This window comes from Ambystoma mexicanum, chromosome 4p (assembly GCF_040938575.1).
Source record: "Ambystoma mexicanum isolate Mex_15411 chromosome 4p, UKY_AmexF1_1, whole genome shotgun sequence".
NCBI classification, from domain to species: domain Eukaryota; kingdom Metazoa; phylum Chordata; class Amphibia; order Caudata; family Ambystomatidae; genus Ambystoma; species Ambystoma mexicanum.
The window spans coordinates 160,525,639-160,546,428 of record NC_090927.1 but is presented as its reverse complement, the minus strand read 5'-3'; the positions used below and the strand labels follow the sequence as shown (position 1 = coordinate 160,546,428).

Genomic DNA, 20,790 nt, shown 5'->3' with positions numbered 1-20,790 from the left:
ATGGGCAAAGCCATCTTGCTGCATGTTTGAATGTGGCATAAAGACTTACAATTGTCTGTGAGTCTGGACATGTTTTCTTACAGTGGCATGGCTTTTTCTAATGACATTATGCACAGCACCCACGTGATGAGTATTCCTATGTAGGGGGTTCATTGATGGATCTATATGTTTTACTGCCATTATGAGCCAAGCAAAAATGAGCATGTTACATGGGGACGGTGGGATATACTGGCAAAACCAGCATAGACATGTTTTCTTATAGTGCTATCACCGGAAATATGGGCAAAGCAATCCTGAATATGTTCTTTTGTGGGAATACGGGAATATGCGGGTGCAGCCAGCATGAAAATGACACTGGTAGAATACTGGTGTACATTGTGGGCTAAATAATCATGAAAATGCTTTGTAAAATGTTCGAGGAAAATGCTCCTTTAAACTTTGGCGAATGGCATCGATTGGATTTCTTTCTTGAGTTGCTCTTCAAAACAAATTGTAAACTTTGTGGCCTTTTACCCACTTTTTCACAGAAAGCTTGCTGTAAAGTACACAATGTTAACCCATTAGATTCTCAGGGGGAAATCACCTCCAAATCGCCCTTGGTTGGTTCAGGATCCCCTGCTATGCTTGGTCACTCATGCATATTCATGAGTAATGTTGATGACCAGCCAATGCCAAAAATCACCAGCTGACACTGAAGGCTGAGGCATATTGGCTAGTTTTCAGCAGGGCACCGGTGAGTCTCAGATACATGTCAGGCAGCCATTATGGATGAGGGCCTGGAACATAGTCCTGATGCCCGACAGTGGGCGGGAAGGTTGCAGCCTGTACAGAAGAGAGTGTTGGTATCCAACAGTTTGAGTCTTGTTGGAGTTGTCAACCTTGAAGAAGAGAATGGTAAACCCAAGAAAGTTGCTGCTTGGTGTAACGCTTACTTGAGGTCTTGTAGGGACCAGAGTAGACCAACCTTGTGTGTGGATTCTGGCGCCCATCTGGAAGGGGGCCAGTTATTTAGCATTTTTTTCAAGTCACTTGCCGTACACTTACCTTGTTTCCTGGAGCTTCCCATGCCTGCAGAAACCTGAATTATAGAAGCTTGCACCTGTGGGGAGACAGCAAGAGGACTTTCAGTTGGCCTCTACCAAGACTGCTTATTTGTTTGTTGACTTTCTATGAAAGGTAGAGCCATATGAGTAGGAAGCGTTAATGCAAGAGGATTTAATTGTGCCTTTCATTTCGAGAATTTGCAGGGTCATTCAGAGGGGTGAATGCATCATGCACCATTTCTGTCCACTAGCTTTGGGCTTAGGTGCATTTAGCTCAGTTGTGCACACCTGTGTGCAAGATCCTATAAACACTTTAGGGTATCAGAATAGCAATTTCATTGTTAAACGATTACCCATTTGGATCTATTAGTTCCAAGAGTATCTCTTGAATATTCTTGACAGGTAATCTGAAACTTACCCAGTTTGCAGCCTTCTAGTTTTTTCCACATAGAACAAATTAGTTGTTCATGGTGTTCTGTTTCAGATGTAGGCACTTTGGGTGTAGTGCCAATATTGTAATTGTAATTGGTAATTTATAACATGCTTAATACACAGAGGTTTCTAAGCGCAGACACAGGGATCGAACTCTTGTTGCTCTGCGTCGTCTTGCTTCCAAGGTGAGCGCGTTGCGCCTGAGCTATTCTGCAAAGACAATATGAAGAAGAGACAGGCTTCCAGGCAATTAATGTAACTGACACAGTTGACCTTCAGGTAATTTAAAATTTTATTAACTACACCAACTGTTCCCTTTAAATCCCTCTGCTACTTCTCAAAGTTTGGTCTATTTAACGCAGAACAGTCTATTTTCTATGTTTATTTATAAGTACGATATTGATCCCTTGTAATGGAAACAGGATTCTAATAATGCCACAGAGGCGAGTATTATACAACATCACTTTATTCTATGCTCCATAGCAGTAAGAAAATAAACTACATAAAACTACAATTCCCAGCATTCCATCCATAGCCTCTGGTCAAGCCACCAATCACTCCAGGTATCATCCTATAAGAACCACCATCCTTCAAATTCCTTCATCTTTTATTGTTGGTCAATGGCACGTGCAGAGCGGCACCCAAGTGCAGAACTGGATGGTAACAACGGTTCCGTTATGAATGGTACCGCTGCTACCATCCTCCCTATTCCCATTGAGCCCTATGGGGGCTCAAATGGGAATGGGGACGTACCGGCTTCGGGTCCCGCGCAAGGGGAATTACCGGGCCCGCCGAGGTCGGAATGGCCCAGTAATTCCCCTTGCGCGGGACCCGGAGCCGGACCCGACTTTAGGGGTAGCCATGCTGGTATAAACGGCATGGCTACCTCCAACCTCGTAATGAGGCCCATTGTCTTGTTCGTTTTTTATGGTATCCTTCATGCATTCATAAAGGACTGATCCATGACCGCCTGGTCTAAGTACGGGTTTGGGAGTCCTTGACTGCTTATGGGCACATCAAATGTTGAATGGTGTTTGGGTGAAGGTGCTTTGGTACACATGGTCTGTCCTGACTGGGTCTCCAAGACCATGGGCAGTGTAGCACCTAGACCCATTGCTACAGTGTTTAATAGACTATTCTTTAGAAGAAAGGACCTATCGACATGTATGCTGGGTCCACGATTTAAATAGGTTTTGTGGTTCTCGGGCACAGGGGGATTATTGCATACCACGGTGCAATGAAGCAGAAAACTACTAACCTGGTCAGATAGCAGTGTATTGGTTGCTAGGAAAAATCCCCCTGGGAGCTTTACTGCCCTCCGCCTAGATGTGACTAGGACGGAGAGGGGAAAAACCCCCAGGCAAACCCTCTGGGGTAGAAAACCCTGTCTGGAACAGAGTGCGATGCTCAACTGCGGCTCCTCTATCTTCGGAACGTAGAACTGGTCTCAGAACCTGTAGCTTTGACAAAGGATTCCCTCAAGGATAGCCTGATAGATGAAAACAGATAAGTCAATAAGCAGAAAAAGAGGAGGTTTAGATAAACAGAGCAAAGGAGAATTCCTCACACCTAACTGGAAGATCAGTCCGTTCTTAAGAGGGGTCTTGGATGTCTTGGCACCTTCTATACCAAAAAGAAAAGGATATAAGACGTTAGGATTTAGCAGAGTTAAAATGGGATTGGGCTGGTAAGTATCTCTGATAACCTACATAAGGTAGAATGCAGCCAAGGGAAATAATCTGGAGGTCTGTGTAGCGGGACCGTAAACTGGAAGTATCCAAAAGAGACAGGACTCGGGATCTGTGATTCCTGCAGCCAAAGAAATAGATTGACTATCGGGCGAAACATATTGTTAAGAAGTAAGTCTGAGCGACAATGTTCCTACCTGGTGTTTGTGGAGGACAGGACTAATGAGCATATGACTGGGATCTTAGCTTCCGCATACTGTGGGAAGAGATTTCTTTCATGGATGCGCGGTGTCTGGGCTATGGAAAGCTGCACAGGTGTACTTGCAAGCGGGAAAGACCTAATAGAACAAATGGAGTTAGAAACAAGGAGCATGTAGAGGAAGCAAGTAGAGATCCTAGGATACGAACTTACGTAACGTCTTGCTTAGGAATAGCGATGCACACGGATGCAGAAACCAGACGTCTATATGCCGTCACGTGACCGCATGAATGTGAAAACACTGCATCGGCAGGACCTGTCAGCCTTGTTACAATAGAATGGGACTCCCCATCGGCCATTTTAGGAAGGACAAAGGCCAAAGAATAACAAAGCCTACCACGGCACCACTAAGACCAGCACAGGTAGTGCGACATAAAAATTATTCTCCAGGTGGCGGGGAAGATTTTTGTAGTGTTTTTTTTTAACTCTGTACCTCTGATAAACATGTTCCATGAGGATGGGAAATTGCTACAGGATCTTATCTCTTAGGAGGAAGGGGAAGGGATGCCTCAGGAGGGAAAAGGGTCCTAAGTAAAAAAAGAAAATTTATTAAGAGCGAACCAGAAAAAGATAGATTTAGAGCGACCCAATAAAATTGATAATTCGCTCTTTCTAAATCGATCCTAAAACCCCTGTCATCCACCTCAAATTCCATTTCCACTCCCCTCTTCACCCCCCACACCCAGACTTACCTTGTTGCATTGACGGAGTTCTCCTCATGGTGCATGGCCATTTTGGGAATGACAGTTGCCCCCTGAGAGGCACACAAGTGCGCGCATAGGTGGACAAGCGCAGTCGGGCGAGGGATGTCGTAGATGTAAGGTGTTTCTTTGGGTGTGTGCATGTTTGTGTACATGTATGTGATGGAGAGGTGTGTGAATGTATATAGTGGGAATGGGAGGGGCGGGGGCGAGCTAAAATGTAATGAGTGGTGTGAGTGTGTGATGGGAAAGTGTGGTGCAGGGCAGGATGAGGGAGGGGGCATGAAAGGATGGCTCGGAGGGTGAAACCCTGAATACCTTAAAAACCGAGGGCACAGCGAGGTTCAGGGCCCAATGTGGTATTACGGCATTTTGGAGACGACACCAAAACAACCAAAATAAATCAGTTTTTTTTGTGTTCGACCTTCAAAAGGCAGTAAATTCACATAGAACCGGGAAAATAATTATGATAACTTTGTGTACTGTGTCAATTGTTCTTTGTTCGAGGCTATGGACAAAACCCAGGCAAGAAGTTGTCTTCCTTTTCACAAGATCATCATTCTTCTCTTACACAGACTTTGACCACAAGGTTACCCAGTTCTCCCCAGTCTAGTCAGGGAAAGGCGACTCGGGTTAAGGCTAGGTGCAGCTCCCACAAAGAGGAAACACCACACCAGGGGACCTTCTGCAGTGGTTTGCCCCAGCCTGAGGACCCCAGGCCAAGGATGGGGGTGGGTCCGTCCACGGTGGACCCTATTGCCTATAGGAGGACCGGAAATAATGTAAATGGTCTGTAAGATCAAGCCCCCGTGCCATGGCACAGAAGAACAGGTTCCCACTTCTTATGAAAGACTTTCAAGAAATGTTGGAGTTCTAAGTGGAATTGAGACTGCTCCGAGATCTCATCCATAATCACGGCGTGTGTTCCCTTTTTTAAGCTCTCACCTACATGTTTGATAAATGCCATTTTTCAGATGCTTCCAAGCTAATTAGAATCAGATCGGTTTTCCCTCTCGAATAAGTAGTGAGCTTGCCAGATGGAAACATGCTCCATTACTGTGAATGCGCAGAGCCTGAGAGATCACCGAGTGCTTAATTATACTCAAGATTATGTATTCCAAGTGCTCCAGACGTGTTATCTGAAGCCGGTGCTTCTCGATTCAAATTTAGTTCTTTTAAGTGAGTGACAAAAAGTAACCATTAATTATATGTACGTCTATGGCAAAAAGCACGAAGAGTGGTGTGTTCCAAGCTGACTCAGTGCACTGCCCTCTTCTGTTGCCATGCCTCAAAGCCCCCGGCTACATTGAATCCAAAGTGAATGGCTTTCAATGTAAGCACATAAAGCAGTATCCATTAAACTACATGATATCTTTGATGAATGTTGATAACTTTTCACATTGATTTATTTCCATGATCATCAAAGGCGATACTCTGGAAAGGCTCTTATGCATAATGCATGACATGTATGCCCCATATTTCCCATTATGTTTTGTATAAATTCCTTGCAGTGTGGCAGGCAGGCCCTGTTGAGCGCTGGTAAAGGCCCACTGGGCCTCATTTTAAGTTCTGTGATATCGCAGCAGTAAATTCACCGATATACCACCAAACGGAATCACCATTACTGCCACTTATGATATGATATGATATGATATGGCATTTGTAACGCGCCTATACACAGGTGTTTCAAGGCGCGACGAGGCAGGGAGGGGAGAAACAAGGGGAGACAGACAACGATCCTACTAGGCCAGGTGTCATTCAGATCGCGCAAGTGCAGGGGTGGGGGAGGGGGAAAAGTGCAAGGGGAAGGGGGGGGGGGAAGTGCAGTACAAGGTAGGTGGCGTAAAGTAATAAATAAATAGGGCCAGCTGGTGGCAAGTGCAAGGTAAGTGCAGAACAAGTGCTGGAAAAGGGGGGGGGGCTGTAGGGATACAGAGACAGTCCCGCAGTGCAGAGGGGTTCCAGGGCATCAGTGCAAGTGGAGAGTGACTGGGCCCAGGACCGAGGCTGTTAAGAGTGGTCCAGTTGCAGAATCAGTGCAGTTTCAGTGAAGAATATTAGATGTTCAGCAGGGGAGAGGGAGAGAGAAAGCAGAAGCAAAGAGGAAGGTTTTGAGGTGCTTCCGGAACCGGAGATGGTTCTCCTCAAGTTTCAGGGAGGCAGGAAGGCTGTTCCAGAGGGAGGCCCCTGCCGCGGAGAGAGATCTACCCCCAGCTCGTTGCTTCGAGAAGCGGGTGACCCTGAGGGAGTTGGAGGCGGATGAGCGAAGGGCTCGGGAAGGAAGATATTTGGGAAGAGAGAGTTGAAGGTATTTAGGACCCAGGCCCCAGAAGGCCTTGTGGACAATGCAGAGGGTTTTGAACTTTATCCTCGCAGCCACTGGGAGCCAGTGTAGAGATTTCAGTCCTGGTCAAATGGAATTAATACCGGATTAGAAGTGGCGGAGGTGGTGTTAATCCCCATTTATTTTGAGCCCAGAGGACTGTATGGGCATTTTGGAAGCATTGCCACGGCGGTAATTCTGCCAGAGGTATCTGTTGAAATCAGGCAGAAATTCGGCAGAATTACCGCCAGATCACATCTGGAGGTGAATTCTTGAAATTTAACGCGTCAGTATATGGCAATACTGCTACATTTAACCCGCACCGGCCACCATGTGGAGTTAGGAAGATGCGAGTCCAAATCCTGGTTCAGTCACTTGACAGCTTGTGTCCTAAAGAAGAGTGTATGCAGATATTTGATTGAAACCTTTGCCCTTCTCCCCATTGCCATGAAACATGAAATGCCTCCAAGGGACTGAAGGTGCAGCCGGAACCTTTGTGCACCTCTGCTCCGAAAAGAAATAAGGGCACCCTCAGAGAATGTCTGTCTCCCTGGCCTCTCTCAGAGTGTGGGCCTGTGCTCCTGGGCTCTCACGGTAGGCTTGGGATCCCCCACAAAGGTGAGCATAATCCCTCATCAAGCCTTCTCTTTGAGGGGTAATGCCCCCCTTGAAATAGCCATGTGCAGGATGCTAAGCCTCAGATAAGGGCAGCAAGCTCTGGCTGTGCCTCCTGGCTCTAGACCAGGCGTTTCTCAGAGAGTGTTGGGGGTCGGTACATTATTGCAGCTCCTCCATATGTGGCGGGTGAGCTGCAAAACTCTGTGGGATTCTCCAGATGTGTGTGGGGGGGGGGCATACTGATCAGCTAGATCCAGGATATGCTCTAGATCTTCAAACCCCACCCCAGAGGACTTAGTGGGAGCAGAATGTAAGGAGTATGTTATTCTGAGTGGTGTAAATGTATTGCCCCTCTGGTGAATTCTATAATGGGAACATGGACAAGACCAACAGCAGCCCCCTCATTAGCATGGGGGCAATCATGCAAAGGAGGGAATTCCCAAATTCGAACATTTGCCAGCGTACTTGGAATTTTGAGGGTGCCACTTCGTATTATAAAAATGTACTGAAAAATGTCACCGCTTGCAACAAATTGTGGAAAATGACATTCAAGGTGCAGTGTCTATCTATAGATTTTTTCTACTGCGCCACACACCCGAAGCCCTGAGGACGCCCACAAGACAGAAACAACAAAAAACACATAGAGATACACATAACATGCAGACATCGTTGGTGATGGGATTTGGGTAGAAAAGCGCTCCTGTGGGGTCATAGACAGTCTCTCTTGCTGTATTTTAAGGAGAGGGGCCAATTCACAAAGACGTTACTATGAGCACTCCTGATTTACCCCTGACTTACCCCATACTTACCCCTGACTTACCCTTGACTTACTCCTGACACACCCATGACACTCCTGACGTACTCTCGACGTACTCTCGACGTACTCTCGACGTACTCCCGACTTACTCTCGACGTACTCCCGACTTACTCCTGATTTACCCTTGAATTACCCCTGACTTAGTCCTGCCTTACCCCTGACTTACTCCCGGCGTACTCCTGATTTACCCCTGATTTACCCCTGACTTACCCCTGACTTAATCCTGACTTACCCCTCACCCCTCACTTTCTCCTGACTTCGTCCCGATTTACCCCTGACTTACCCCTGACTTACTCCTGACTTACCCCTCACCCCTCACTTTCTTCTGACTTTCTCCCAATTTACCCCTGATTTACCCCTGACTTACCCCTGACTTACCCCTGACTTACCCTTGACTTACCCCTGATTTACCTCTGACTTACTCAGACGTGTCTCCTGACGTACTCCTGACTTACCCCAGGCTTACTCCTGACTTACTTCTAGACAGGGCTAGACTTGACGCGCTGCGGAGAGTAACCGCAGATCTGGAAACACCTGTTGCTGTGGCTAGAGTTAGAGCATTCATCAGTACACAGGAATACAGAGAATGAGGTGAACGGAAGGTGGAATAGTTCTAAGCAGATATTTGTGTGTGTGCCTTGAGAATTAATCTACCCACATTGGACAGTGAGCTCTCCTGTCCTTTCTGATTCACCTTTACTCCTGTTGTTGGAATGCGCTTATGGGAGAAAAAATCAGAAATATATCTGCATATTACAAGCAAGTGGGAATGCCTAAGCCTACGTTGGCCAGGCTGATTCCAGATGAAGCTTGCATCATTGAACACAGTGCAATATGGCCGGCTTCCTTCTTAAGAGGTCAGTGGCCGCTTCCCAGCGCCACGCCTTGCTCATTGCATGATACTGCAGGGGGCCCCGTTTGCATTAAAAACACATAATATGCGGTTTCTAATGTGTTGCAAAGGGATAGAGAAAGCAGTTATGTACAATGCATCTGAAAATGCTCTATAATAAGGAACTCCAGGCAGATTATTGCTCGGATGTGTTCATATCCCAGACTGTGTTTGTCTACTTCCTGAATGACTCTTTAAGAACAGTCTTCAATAACATCAATCAAAGAAAAGATAATGAAATATGTCTAGAAATGTGACATGCTCTCGTTTTTCTCTCCCGCAGACATTCCGATGGCCCATCGCCAGCAACATTGACGGGAACGAAATGCTGGAAATCCAGGTGTTCAACTACAGCAAAGTCTTCACCAACAGGTAGTGCCGCGCACACTCTTCTTTCAGCTCGGCTCTGTGAGATCGGGAAGGGTTTTTTATTTTAAAAAAACAACGGGCCGTATTCTGACCCTGCCGGTATCTGGGTAGTAGAGCCGCCAGGATAACGCCATTTGGTACTTACCTTTACCAGCACTCGGTCTGGCGGCAATTACGAGTGCCGGCAGGACAGTGTTCATCCCCATTCATTGAGTCCCATAGGACTCCATGAGGGGATTTGCCTTCATGACAGCTTTTATTGAAGGTAGGGCACCTGGCTAACTTAACCCTGGTGCCCCACCAGCATACCCGTAGTTGGGCAGTCCAGTAAAGTGCCGGTATCCATGCACTTTTTTACCAGACCACTCAAATCAGAATGAGGTCCAATATTTGTTCCCAAGCATGTATGCCCTAGTGCAACGATAAACGTATAAATGCATCTACACAAATGAGTGCCACTGAACAAGGAAATGAAAAGAAAAAATGAACACACACAAAACCTGGAGCTTGACCTCATGGTATTAGCCACCGTGCGCAGGGACATACCCCTCAGTAAAGGGAAGCAAGTGCACTGCCTCTTCTCAATGGGCGTTTAACGGGGTTACGCGTCACTGCCTCGTTACTCTTTTCTTGGGCTCCTTTCTGATCATACTTTGGAGTGAGGATTACAAATGTGTCTATTTTTCTTTCAAACGATTTTCCCACTCGCCTCCTCATTCCTGATCTCCGCTCATGCTGTCTCGTTCTGAGCCCCATATGCTCTTGGACTTTTCTTCCTGGTCTTGCCATAGTTGTACGGCTCTTCCATAAATAGTCATCTTCGTCATTCCAGTTTGCCATTCTTCACTCCTCGGTCCTTGGTCTTTGTGCCAGTGCAAGGTTTCCTTGCCTGGCTATCGAAATGGCTGTCCACCAGAGGTGTTGATGGGGGGGGGCTTAGGGGGTTATAACCACGGGTCTTTTGGTTGTAGCTCCAGATAGAATCTCAGGGACTACAAATGGAAGGCTATAGCTAGCCCCGAATCCCACCAGTCCCGACATTAGCTTAGTCCCTGATCTTTTCCAGACCTAGCAACACCCCTGCTGTCCACCCTCTGGTTCCCTTAAGCATGTCCTTGAAATCTAGTAACAGGTCAGCTGTAGGCATCCTGGAGATGGTGCTGTTAAGCAATATCCAGATTCTTGCATGGCTGTCCACCGTGCCGTGGCGGCATGGAGTCGGACAGCAGCCATGGACTCTCGGCCTCCTCAGACACTGCTGATGCTCTTTCTTTCGGCGTCACCTTCAATTTCTCATTACTCTTGGAGATTGCCTCTAATCAATGTCTCTTTAACCCAGCTCCTGATTTTCCTCCTTCCTTTAGCCCTGGTGGAGGCACACACATTCACAAAAATTACCATGAAAAACATTTCTTTGGTGAGTAATTGTCTTGAGGAAGCCCTTGTTAGCCGGAAACGTGTTGACTAATTAACGATCCTTTTATTTTATTTTTTCGCTGTGTGAGGCTTGTCTTTTTGTGTTGGTTGGATTCTGTGGCCAGCATTTCCTGCATAGTGCCTTCGAAGGATTATTCCTACCTAAGAGGAACAATTTAGCACATTTTTCAATATAAAACTTACAAAACTCATTGTAGCTATCTCTTGATGCTCGACTGTTTTAGCACTACCTCCTCTGAAATGCTCTACAAGGCATAAAAAAAATAGTCATGACCTCTACATTATTAATTCTATTTAAAAGAAGGTCCAGTTTGAACCTCATATAGTTTAAATATCGTACAAATAATAAACTGCTACACAATTGTGATTCGGTTTGTTTTCTTTTTGTGGTTTCAATACTTACTAATGAGTTTACACTTTCTAAATGGACAATGGGGCTGGGTATCAAATTAACCAGGAAATTCGCCACATTTCTAGAAACTGCGTGAGGACTATCTATTACAAATGTAAATAATCTAACAAACAGTAAAAATAGCAAAAGGTAAAAATAAAAGTACAACATATTCCTTTGTAGCAATTGGGTCAGCGCTTAATTGAGGGTATCAGGGAATAATTAACATTCAGAGTTATGATAGGTTATTTATAATGCGCTTAATACCCAGAGGTTTCTGAGCGCGGACCCGGGGATCGAACCTGTGGTGCTCTGTGTCGTTTTGCTTCCAATACGCGCATGTTGCCCCTGAGCTATCCTCCCGAGACAAGTTAGTGGGGAGCTTCTACTAGAGCTGGGGGGGGGGCGGGAGTACTGTGGGAAAACAGGAAAGGTTGGCTGTAAAGGTTGGTCATCAGGAGGGGTACCGGGCATGCTGGGGGTATCCTACAGTGTGTCAGAAGCTGGTGCTTGGAGAGGAGGGTCTTAGTTTGTTTCCTACATTGCGCACTCTGGGGTCATGGATAAAGCATGATTTCTTTTCCTGGGTCTTTCTTGTTTTGCTTTTCTGCTGCTGTAGCCTAGCCCCCTCCTGACTTCTAGTGATTCAGTGACCCTCAGAGATGTGGGCATATTAGGTAGAAGGCGTGTGCCCGCTATGAATGCCCACATTTCTCAGTGCCCGATATGCCATGCAGTGCTTGTGGATTCAGTTAATGTAGCCACCGTAGGTCTCCAGAATGTCCTGCTCCCACGATGGCCCCACTTGCAGGATTGACTAGCCTGCCTTTTTTATGTCTGTCTAGAGAGAGCCTCAGTTCTCAGGCAATTTTACTGACAATCTTAGGGAGACTCTAGTGACAATCAGTTGCTCCCCATACCTTAAATGACTGATTGGCCAATTTCATCACAGCTCCTTCAAGTACTCAATCTGAAAAGAGAAAGTTCCTCTTGCCTAGGCAGTGTAAGCAGGGTCACAGGAGAAGTCAGTAGGGTATCTGCGTGCCAGCAGACAGGTAACCTCTATGGCAAGAACAGGGCATAGGACCACTGAGGGACTAGGCAAAGGGTCCACTGACAGGACATGCACAAAAGGGCCTAGCGCTTCCTCGGTGCTGTGAGAAAATGTCACCTGGCAACCCCATCATGCCCTTGCTTACATTCCAGAGGTCTAAGATTAATTATAAACATTCCAGCCATCACCTCTTTGTTTCGCCGAGTCACCCCGAGATGGACGGATATGCCCAGATATGGGTCCGGTGCCTGCTGGGCCTAGAGACCCCTCACTGATGACGCCCAATGAGGCTGAAACATGTATGGGGATGCTTGTGGTCTTGTGCAGATGGGATGTGACTTAGCAGTTCGGCTGGACCGCCCCTTGGGGGAGGGACCTAGCCTGATTTGCATGTGGTCTTTCCCCTTCTGCAATAGCTTGGCAGGTGAAGAACAATGGTCTGGAGGGTTGCCCACAGCAAATGCCAGAGGTGTAAGATTAATTCTAAACCTTCCAGCCATCACCTCTTTGTTTTGCTCACTTACATGTGAGCATGAATAAACTGTGCTTGCATGCAGTGTGCACAAGGGAAGGCTTGTCCAGTTGTGTGCTCACCCCTCCCCACACACATTGCTAAGAGACTCACAGTTCTCATTTGGCCCCCACACACTAGTGCTCCTTTAACAATCCTCACCTCTCTAGTACCCCTTTGAAATGCCCACCAATGCTTCTCTGCATTCACACCCCTATAGTCCTTTAGTGCCCACCTCCCAGTGCACATTTGGCCTTCACTCATGTAGTGCTCCTTGGGCCTCTAGGCTCTCACTGCTGCTTCTTCGCCCTGGCTCTCTCTGCCCCTGCCACTGCTTGCTCTGTGATTCCCACTGCAGGCTCCATTTCTCCCACTGAACCCTGCACTCCATCTAGAATTTCCAGTGCTTCCAATGGTTCCTTTGCCTACCCCTCAATAGTCACTGTGGCTGCCTTCCCAGTGGTTCCTGTGCCTCCCGCCCTAGTGGCACGTGTGCCTCCTCCCTGGTGATTCCTGTGCCTCCCACCCCAGTGGTTTCTGTGCCTCCCACCCCAGTGGTACATGTGCCTCCCGCCCCAGTGGTTCCTGTGCCTCCCACCCCAGTGGTACATGTGCCTCCCGCCCCAGTGGTTCCTGTGCCTCCCGCCCCAGTGGTTCCTGTGCCTCCCGCCCCAGTGGTACATGTGCCTCCCGCCCCATTTGTTCCTGTGCCTCCCGCCCCAGTGGTACATGTGCCCCCCACCCCAGTGGTTCCTGTGCCTCCCGCCCCAGTGGTTCCTGTGCCTCCCGCCCCAGTGGTACATGTGCCTCCCACCCCAGTGGTTCCTGTGCCTCCCGCCCCAGTGGTACATGTGCCTCCCGCCCCAGTGGTTCCTGTGCCTCCCGCCCCAGTGGTTCCTGTGCCTCCCACCCCAGTGGTTCCTGTGCCTCCCGCCCCAGTGGTACATGTGCCTCCCGCCCCAGTGGTTCCTGTGCCTCCCGCCCCAGTGGTACATGTGCCTCCCGCCCCAGTGGTTCCTGTGCCTCCCACCCCAGTGGTGCATTTGCCTCCTGCCCCAGTGATTCCTGTGCATCCCACCCCAGTGGTACATGTGCCTCCCGCCCCAGTGATTTCTGAGCCTCCCGCCCCTGTGGTTCCTGTGCCTTCCCTTCCAGTGGTACCTGTGCCTCCCACCCCAGTGGTACCTGTTCCTCCCGCTCCGGTGGTTCCTCTGCCTCCCTTACAGTGGTTCCTGTTCCTCCCGTACTGGTGGTACCTGTGCTACCGACCCCAGTGATTCTTGTGCCTCCCCAGTGATTCTTGTGCCTCCCCATCGAGGTTGTTCCTGTGCCTCCCACCCCAGTGTTTCACATGGCTCCCCTCACAGTGCTTCCTGTGCCTTCCTTCCAGTGGTTCCTGTGCCTCCCACCACAGTGATTGCTGTACCTTCTGCCCTAGTGGTCCATGTGCCTCCCACCCCAGTGGTTCCTGTGACTTCACTTCCAATGGTTCCTGTGCTTTCCCTTCCTGTGGTTCCTGCACCTCCCATACCAGTTGTTCCTGGTTCTCCCGACCCAGTTGTTCCCGTGCCTCCCCTCTCAGTGGTTCCTGTGCCTACCATCCCATTGGTTCCTGTACCTCCCGCCCCAGTGGTTCCCATGCCTCCCGCCTCAGTGGTTCCCATGCCTTGCTCGCCTCTTAGTGGTTTCCGTGACTCCTGCCCCAGTGCTTCCTATGACTCCCGCCTCATTGGTCCCTGTGTCTCCCTTCTCAGTGGTCCCTGTGCCTCCCCTCTCAGTGGTTCCAGTGCCTCCCCTCTTAGTGGTTCCTGTGCTTCTCCTCTCAGTGGTTCCTGTGCCACCTCTCTCAGTGGTTCCTGTGTCTCCTCTCTCAGTGGGCCATGTGCCTCCTCTCTCAGTGGTTACTGTGCCTCCTCTCACAGTGGTTCCTGTGCTTCCTCTCTCAGTGTTTCCTTTGCCTCCTCTCTCTTAGTGGTTACTGTGCCCCCTGTCTCAGTGGTTCCTGTGCCTCTCCTCTCAGTGGTTCCTGTGCCTCTCTCAGTGGTTCTTGTGCCTCCCCTCTCAGTGGTTCCTGTGCCTTTGCGCTCAGTGGTTCATGTGCCTCCCCTCTAAGTGGATGCTGTGCCTCCTCTCTCAGTGGTTCCTGTACCTCCCCTCTCAGTGGGTCCTGTGCCTCCCCTCTAAGTGGTTCCTGTGCCTCCTCTCTCAGTGGTTCCTGTGCCTCCCCTCTCAGTGGTTCCTGTGCCTCCCCTTCCAGTGGTTTCTGTGCCTCCCCATTCAGTGGTTCTTGTGCCTCCTCTCTCAGTGGTTATTGTTTCTCCTCTCTCAGTGGTTCGTGTGCCTCCTCTCTCAGTGGTTCGTGTGCCTCCTCACTCAGTGGTTCCTGTGCCTTCTCTCTGAGTGGTTCCTGTGACTCCTCACTCAGTGGTTCCTATGCTTCCTCTCTCAGTGGTTCATGTTCCTCCCCTCTCAGTGGTTCCCGTGCCTCCCCTCTCAGGGGTTCCTGTGACTCTTCTCTCAGTGGTTACTGTGCCTCCTCTCACAGTGGTTCCTGTGCTTCCTCTATCAGTGTTTCCTGTGCCTCCTCTTTCAGTGGTTCCTGTGCCTCCTCTCTCAGTGGTTCCTGTGCCTCCTCTCCCACTGGTTCCTGTGCTTCTCCTCCCAGTGATCCGTGTGCCTCTGTTCCTCGTGGTTCCTGAGCCATCTCTCATACTGAATTAAATTATTAACAGCATTTTGCATTGCATTGTAATGTTTGCTTTTAAATTACTTTGACTTGTATTCTAAAAGCGTGACTAAACGCTCAGTGCGACTGGGCTTGCCACCAGGTGTGATGAGTGATCTTTTGGGGATCTTTTGGTACAGGGTTATTGTGGCTGTGGTATCTTGAATCCGGTGAAGTTTGTGTGTTTCTTGGGATGTCAAAGAAAGATTGAATTACAGTAATGTCACCTGGCAATGATAAAAGCGTCCATCATCGCAGTTACCTGCTGGCTATATGAGAAGGCACGTCAGGCCGCGATGCATGCGGATTGGCCAGAACATGCTCAGTAGCGTCAAAGGTCATGCGGATTGGCCAGAACATGCTTAGTAGCGTCGAAGGCGTGCAGCAGCATCACCAGTGTTTATGTTCACTTGGGACCGGGCGGTCCTGAGTTCAGCAGGAAAGATGAAGTTACCCCAGACCCAACGGCGACTCACAAATCATGAACTCGAACTTTCCAGCGGTACACTTTAAGCAGTTCCGGTTCATCCTGGCACAAACGGAGGTCACGCAGAGCGCAAACCTGCCAGCTATAGCCTGTGCAATGTTGTCCAATCTATGTGAAGTCTCTGTGTTGTGTATGTATATATAAGAATTGACATTGTTAGAATGCAGAAGCTTCGCTAGAGGCTGCAGGTATAAGTTAAACAAGACTGGAGTGTATATGAGGGTCCCAACATCCCCATCTGCTGAGCCTTGGCATCTCGTAGGATCAGGAAGAGACACTGGAACAAGCAGGACACTCAGGCTTGGTTTAAGAAGACATCAGGCTTTATTTCTACAGCAGGCAGGTACACATCATACATCTTGGACACCTCGGGAACCCTGCTCGAAAACACTGGGTTTACTCACCCATATATACAGCCCTAGGGAGGTGAGCTAATGGTTGGTCATAAAGACAACCCCTTCCTATCTATGATTTGTTAACTCATATGGCATGATCAATGAGCTGTTCCTATTTCTACCTTGTGATTCGCTGACCCATCTGCCACTCGAGCCTAGTTTAAGCCAGTTCTGCTCACTCCTAGCCCCCTCCCTTGTCCTTTATCTGAACTCTTATAAAAAAGATCCCCACTGGTGTCACCATGAGTCACAGCAATCCACCATTTTAGGAATCACCTGACTGATTACCCTTTTTCTGGTCATATCTCGACACCTGCTCCGTTTCAAGTCTAGTTTTTTTAGTACAATATACTTATCATGTACTACTTAACAAGCCTTTCATTATTTAAAACATTCTGACCATATAAACAGAACTCGGTTTTTAAAGCGCTTTGCTGCGAAGCACTATAATTCTAGTTATCTGTACATTTGAAGGCATAGATCACCCCACCAAGTTATCTACGCTCGGTTTAAAGGGGAGGGGGTCTATCTCCACTACATTCAGGGACGGGGTCTAGTCATTCCTTTACAGGAGAAAGAGAGGATTTCTGTGGAACTCACCATTTAAGGGATAAAGTTTAGATTCACAGGTTCCTAAAATCAATGACTGAGCAGAATCTATGTGATCACAACGCCACCCGTAACTGTGCCGACAAAAATGTTGATGCCAATTACGGCGCAGCACAGTGATCAGATAGCTCACTTTACCCGCATTCCCCTTCCCGCATTTTCCTACCCGCTCACCCCACACTTACCTTTATGGCGGCACACTTCTATGTGCGCTGCCAACTCCCTGCTATCCCTGCGGCATCAGTTCCTCCCACTTACGTGGGTCGGAGCTGATTCTGCAGGGTCCTTTTTTTAAAAAAGTTCTTGTCCCTGCAACCCCTGATTTCCGTTACTGTGCCCAAGGAGAGCGGGGGACAGCCCTGCAACCCCCGCTCTGCTTGGCGCAGTAATGGGAGTCGGCAAAAGGAAATGTACCAAAGTCACTGTAACTGCTTAGTCGCAGTTACGTGGTCGACATTTTGTTACATTTCCACTGAGAATGGGAAGAAAGATGGCAGAGAAACCATACCTCTGAATTCGGTTCAGGAAGACAGCATGATTGACAAATGCTGCTGAGAGGTCCTATAGGACCATGGCACCGACGCCGCTATAATCTACGAGCATCGTGTTGTCATCAAGCATGAGCGTGGCTACAGATTCTCTGCCCCCAACCTGGGCGGAAGCCATCTTGGGAGTGCTCCAGGACATGATTGGTTGCCATGTCGTACTGGAGATATATGATGACTTCTATTCCCAACATTTAGAAAAGGCTTTGAGGCAAGTGATCAGATAGTAATTTTTCGGCTCACCTGTCCCATCACCATGATTCAGCGCGGGCTTTTTTGTCAGAGGTCGCGCCACTACAACGCCAAAGCCAGAGAAATGACAAGTATGTCTTTGGCAGTCGGCAATGTGACTTTGCACTTGCTGATATACAGTGGGATCCTACCATTTGGGAGTCACACTTTTGTTTAATAATAATAATAATAATAATAATAATAATAATAATAATAATAATAGAGACCCCCTAGAAGCAGGTTTCTGCTCCTGTCACTCCATTGACACTGCTCTCCTGAATTTCTCAAACATCATCGCCTCTGCTAAGCACTCCAACCTATCCTCTATCATAATTCTCCTTGACCTGTCCACTGTCTTTGACGCTGTCGATCACTTTGATCTCCTTAATACTCTCTTTCTTTTTGGGATTCGTGCCTGTATTGAATCCCACCTGGCACTTCGGCTCTGTCTTGGGTCCTCTCCTCTTTTCAATTTACACCTCTCCTCTTGGGGCACTAATTTCCTCCTTTGGGTTCTCGTACCAACTCTTAGTAGACAATACCCAAATATTCTTCTCTTTCCCTGAACTCTCCTCTTATCTCTCAATCGATATTTCCAACTGTCTACTAAATATTGAATGGCTTCACACTCTCTGATCTTAAATTCTAACAAAACAGAGGTACTCTTCTTCCCTGCCAAATGCTCTCTCTCATCTCTTCCTCTGCCTAGCCCCTTCCCACCTGACACTATTACCCTACTCTCCTTCAGATAGAAACCTTGGTGTCATGTATGACCCCTCACACCTTCTCTGCTTTCATTTCCAAAACTGCAACAGCGGCTTAACTCAACTTCCTAAATATTAGGAAAACCAGGCACATCCTTCCTTTCAACATCCTTCCTTTCAACACTGCCAAGCATCTCTTAACCACTCTTGTCTTCTCTAGACTGGACTACTGTGCCAGCATCTTCGTTGGTCTCCCCAACTATGCTTTCTCTTGACTAAATCATTAAGTTTACTACAAGGACTCACATCACACCAACCTTCTCGTACCATCAACAGACTGGATGGCTGATTTTCACCTGGTTCACAAATCTATCCATGGTAAGACACCACTGTATCTATCCTCCTCTATCCAACTCTACAAGCCTTCTCGCAATCTCCACTCTGTCTCCTCGACTACCCTGGTAGCTCCGCACCATCCCTGTGCTTATTCTCGCTTCTGCTCTTTCTCTTTTCTTGCACCACTTGCATGGAATTATCTTCTCCTGGCCATCCGAGGAAAAGTCCACATGGATTTGTTCCAACCATGGATTTGAGGCCTACCTCCTCGCCTCTGAGTTACCCTCTTAACCTCCCTCTTTATTGCCTTCCAGCTATACTTTTTACTTCACCTCTAACCTACCTCTGTCCCGCACTTTCTCTGCCTCCACTCTAGCACTTCCCCATCATTGTCCCATCCCTGGCACAGCTGGCTGCATTGAGTACCTGCACTTAAAAATGTCCAATGTTGGTTGTCCTTAATCTATGTATGTCCACTTCTGTATTGTCCCCGGTGGCTGTTTCATTTACTCTCCTCCACAACCTGGTCAGAATATCTCTCAAACGCACCCCATTGTAAGAAGCTCAGTGCTTCCCATCAAATCGATTTCTTATCTATTGTACGTTCTTTTGTGATCAATAGAGCATTGTTCATTTCTATATATGTACCTTGGAGATAATGGCCTTGAAGATCCACTTCCATGTGGCTTCCATGGTAAACGCTCTACCGTGACTTCACTCATGTATGCTGCAAACTTTCTCTAATATGCCCACCACTCCAAACTCTCTGATACACTCCTCCTTGTGTCTCTCTCTGCTTCTTTGAACACTGTTGGTGACTCCTCTCTCCTCCTCACTATCCAGCACCTTAGGTTGCACAAATCGGATCTCCCTTGGATCTCCGCCTACTTTACAAGTGGCTGCTTGAAAATCTCCTGAAACGTGCAAGCCTCTGTCACCACCGCTCCCCCTTTCAGTGTCTCCAACGGATCAGTCCTTGAACCTCTGCTCTTCACCTTCTGTACCTCTGCCCTGGGAAGACTTACCTTGTCCTTTGGCTTTTATTATCATCTCTTTGTTGACAGCACACACATATGTGTCTCCTTTCACTAATTCACACTAGCCATCTTGGAACACATTACCAATTGCATTATTGCAGTTTTACACTGGCTGGCTTCTGGCTGGCTCAGGCTGAATGCTTCAAAAATGGTAGTTATCTTTCTCCCAGCTTCTCTCCCCTCTCCTATCTCCTTTCAACCTGACCTTTTTGCTCCGTCTAGCAATGCTCACAGTCTTGGGGTCCTCTTTGATAGCCACCTGCAACTGCAACAACTCATCACTACCACTGCGTCTGCTGCTTGTATTAACCTTCTCAACATTCAGAAAATGCATCTATTGCTTACCACTCTACAAAAACGAATTTACACCCACGTCGCCAGATCCACTCCCACCCAGTGAGGCCATGCGAGTTGGCCCTCCGTGTACACCACTCCCTTTTAAAGTTCCTTCTAAAAGTCCACAAAGCTATCAATGGTCCTGCCCTCGGTACCTACCTTATTGTATCTCAGCTTACTGACCATCTCATTCCCTCTGCCCTCCTTGGCACTCAGCCTTACTGTCCCATGCCCCCCATGTCTCCTCTCGCTTCTGATCTTTCTCCTAATTGGCCCGCTTTACTAGAACCTACTGTCCATAACATTCAAAACCAGCGCAAGTGTGGATGTGTAGTATTTTGATCCCAGCCAGCACAGTCCCTATGATGTAATGTAGGGAAAGTTGAGTAGTGAGGGATCTAGATTGGAAGGATGACTAATAGATAGAGATGCTACTGAAAGGAGGGACTCTGTGCTGCTGGTGGGACTTCAGATGATACTGGAAGAATAAACTAAAGTTTGTGAAACCTGCCCAGCTCCCGTATACTTCAGGATCTCTTCGGAGCTTTGCTTACACTTCACCTACTTGCAAAAAAAGGAGCTCCCATGCCCTCTTCCCAATCGTTCCTACCTGACCTCACGCTTCCCTCCACTGCCACGTAATAATGCAATCTTGTATATTTCTAGAGTACTCCTATTTCATTTAATGCACTGCCCCCCCAGGTTAATGTTACCTTTGTAAGTCACCTGTTTCTTATATTAGTATTGTTTATTTTGTTTTATTTGGTCAGTAGTCCATGCCTCACTTTTTTTATAAACTATACTAGCGCGCCACATGTTCTCATCTTTGTGCTATTGTGCAGGCAGCCTT

The 20,790-nt window shown here is 47.9% G+C and overlaps 1 protein-coding gene across 7 annotated transcripts in view; it reads left to right on the top strand.

The window, feature by feature from the left end:
• OTOF (otoferlin) overlaps positions 1-20,790 on the top strand; it is a 1,702,209-nt gene that overhangs the window by 610,775 nt on the left and 1,070,644 nt on the right. For all 7 annotated transcript variants that reach the window (XM_069605607.1, XM_069605606.1, XM_069605604.1 and 4 more), the window contains exon 3: positions 9,057-9,145. In XM_069605607.1, the coding sequence (XP_069461708.1) occupies positions 9,057-9,145 (89 nt within the window). The remainder of the gene's footprint in view (positions 1-9,056; positions 9,146-20,790) is intronic.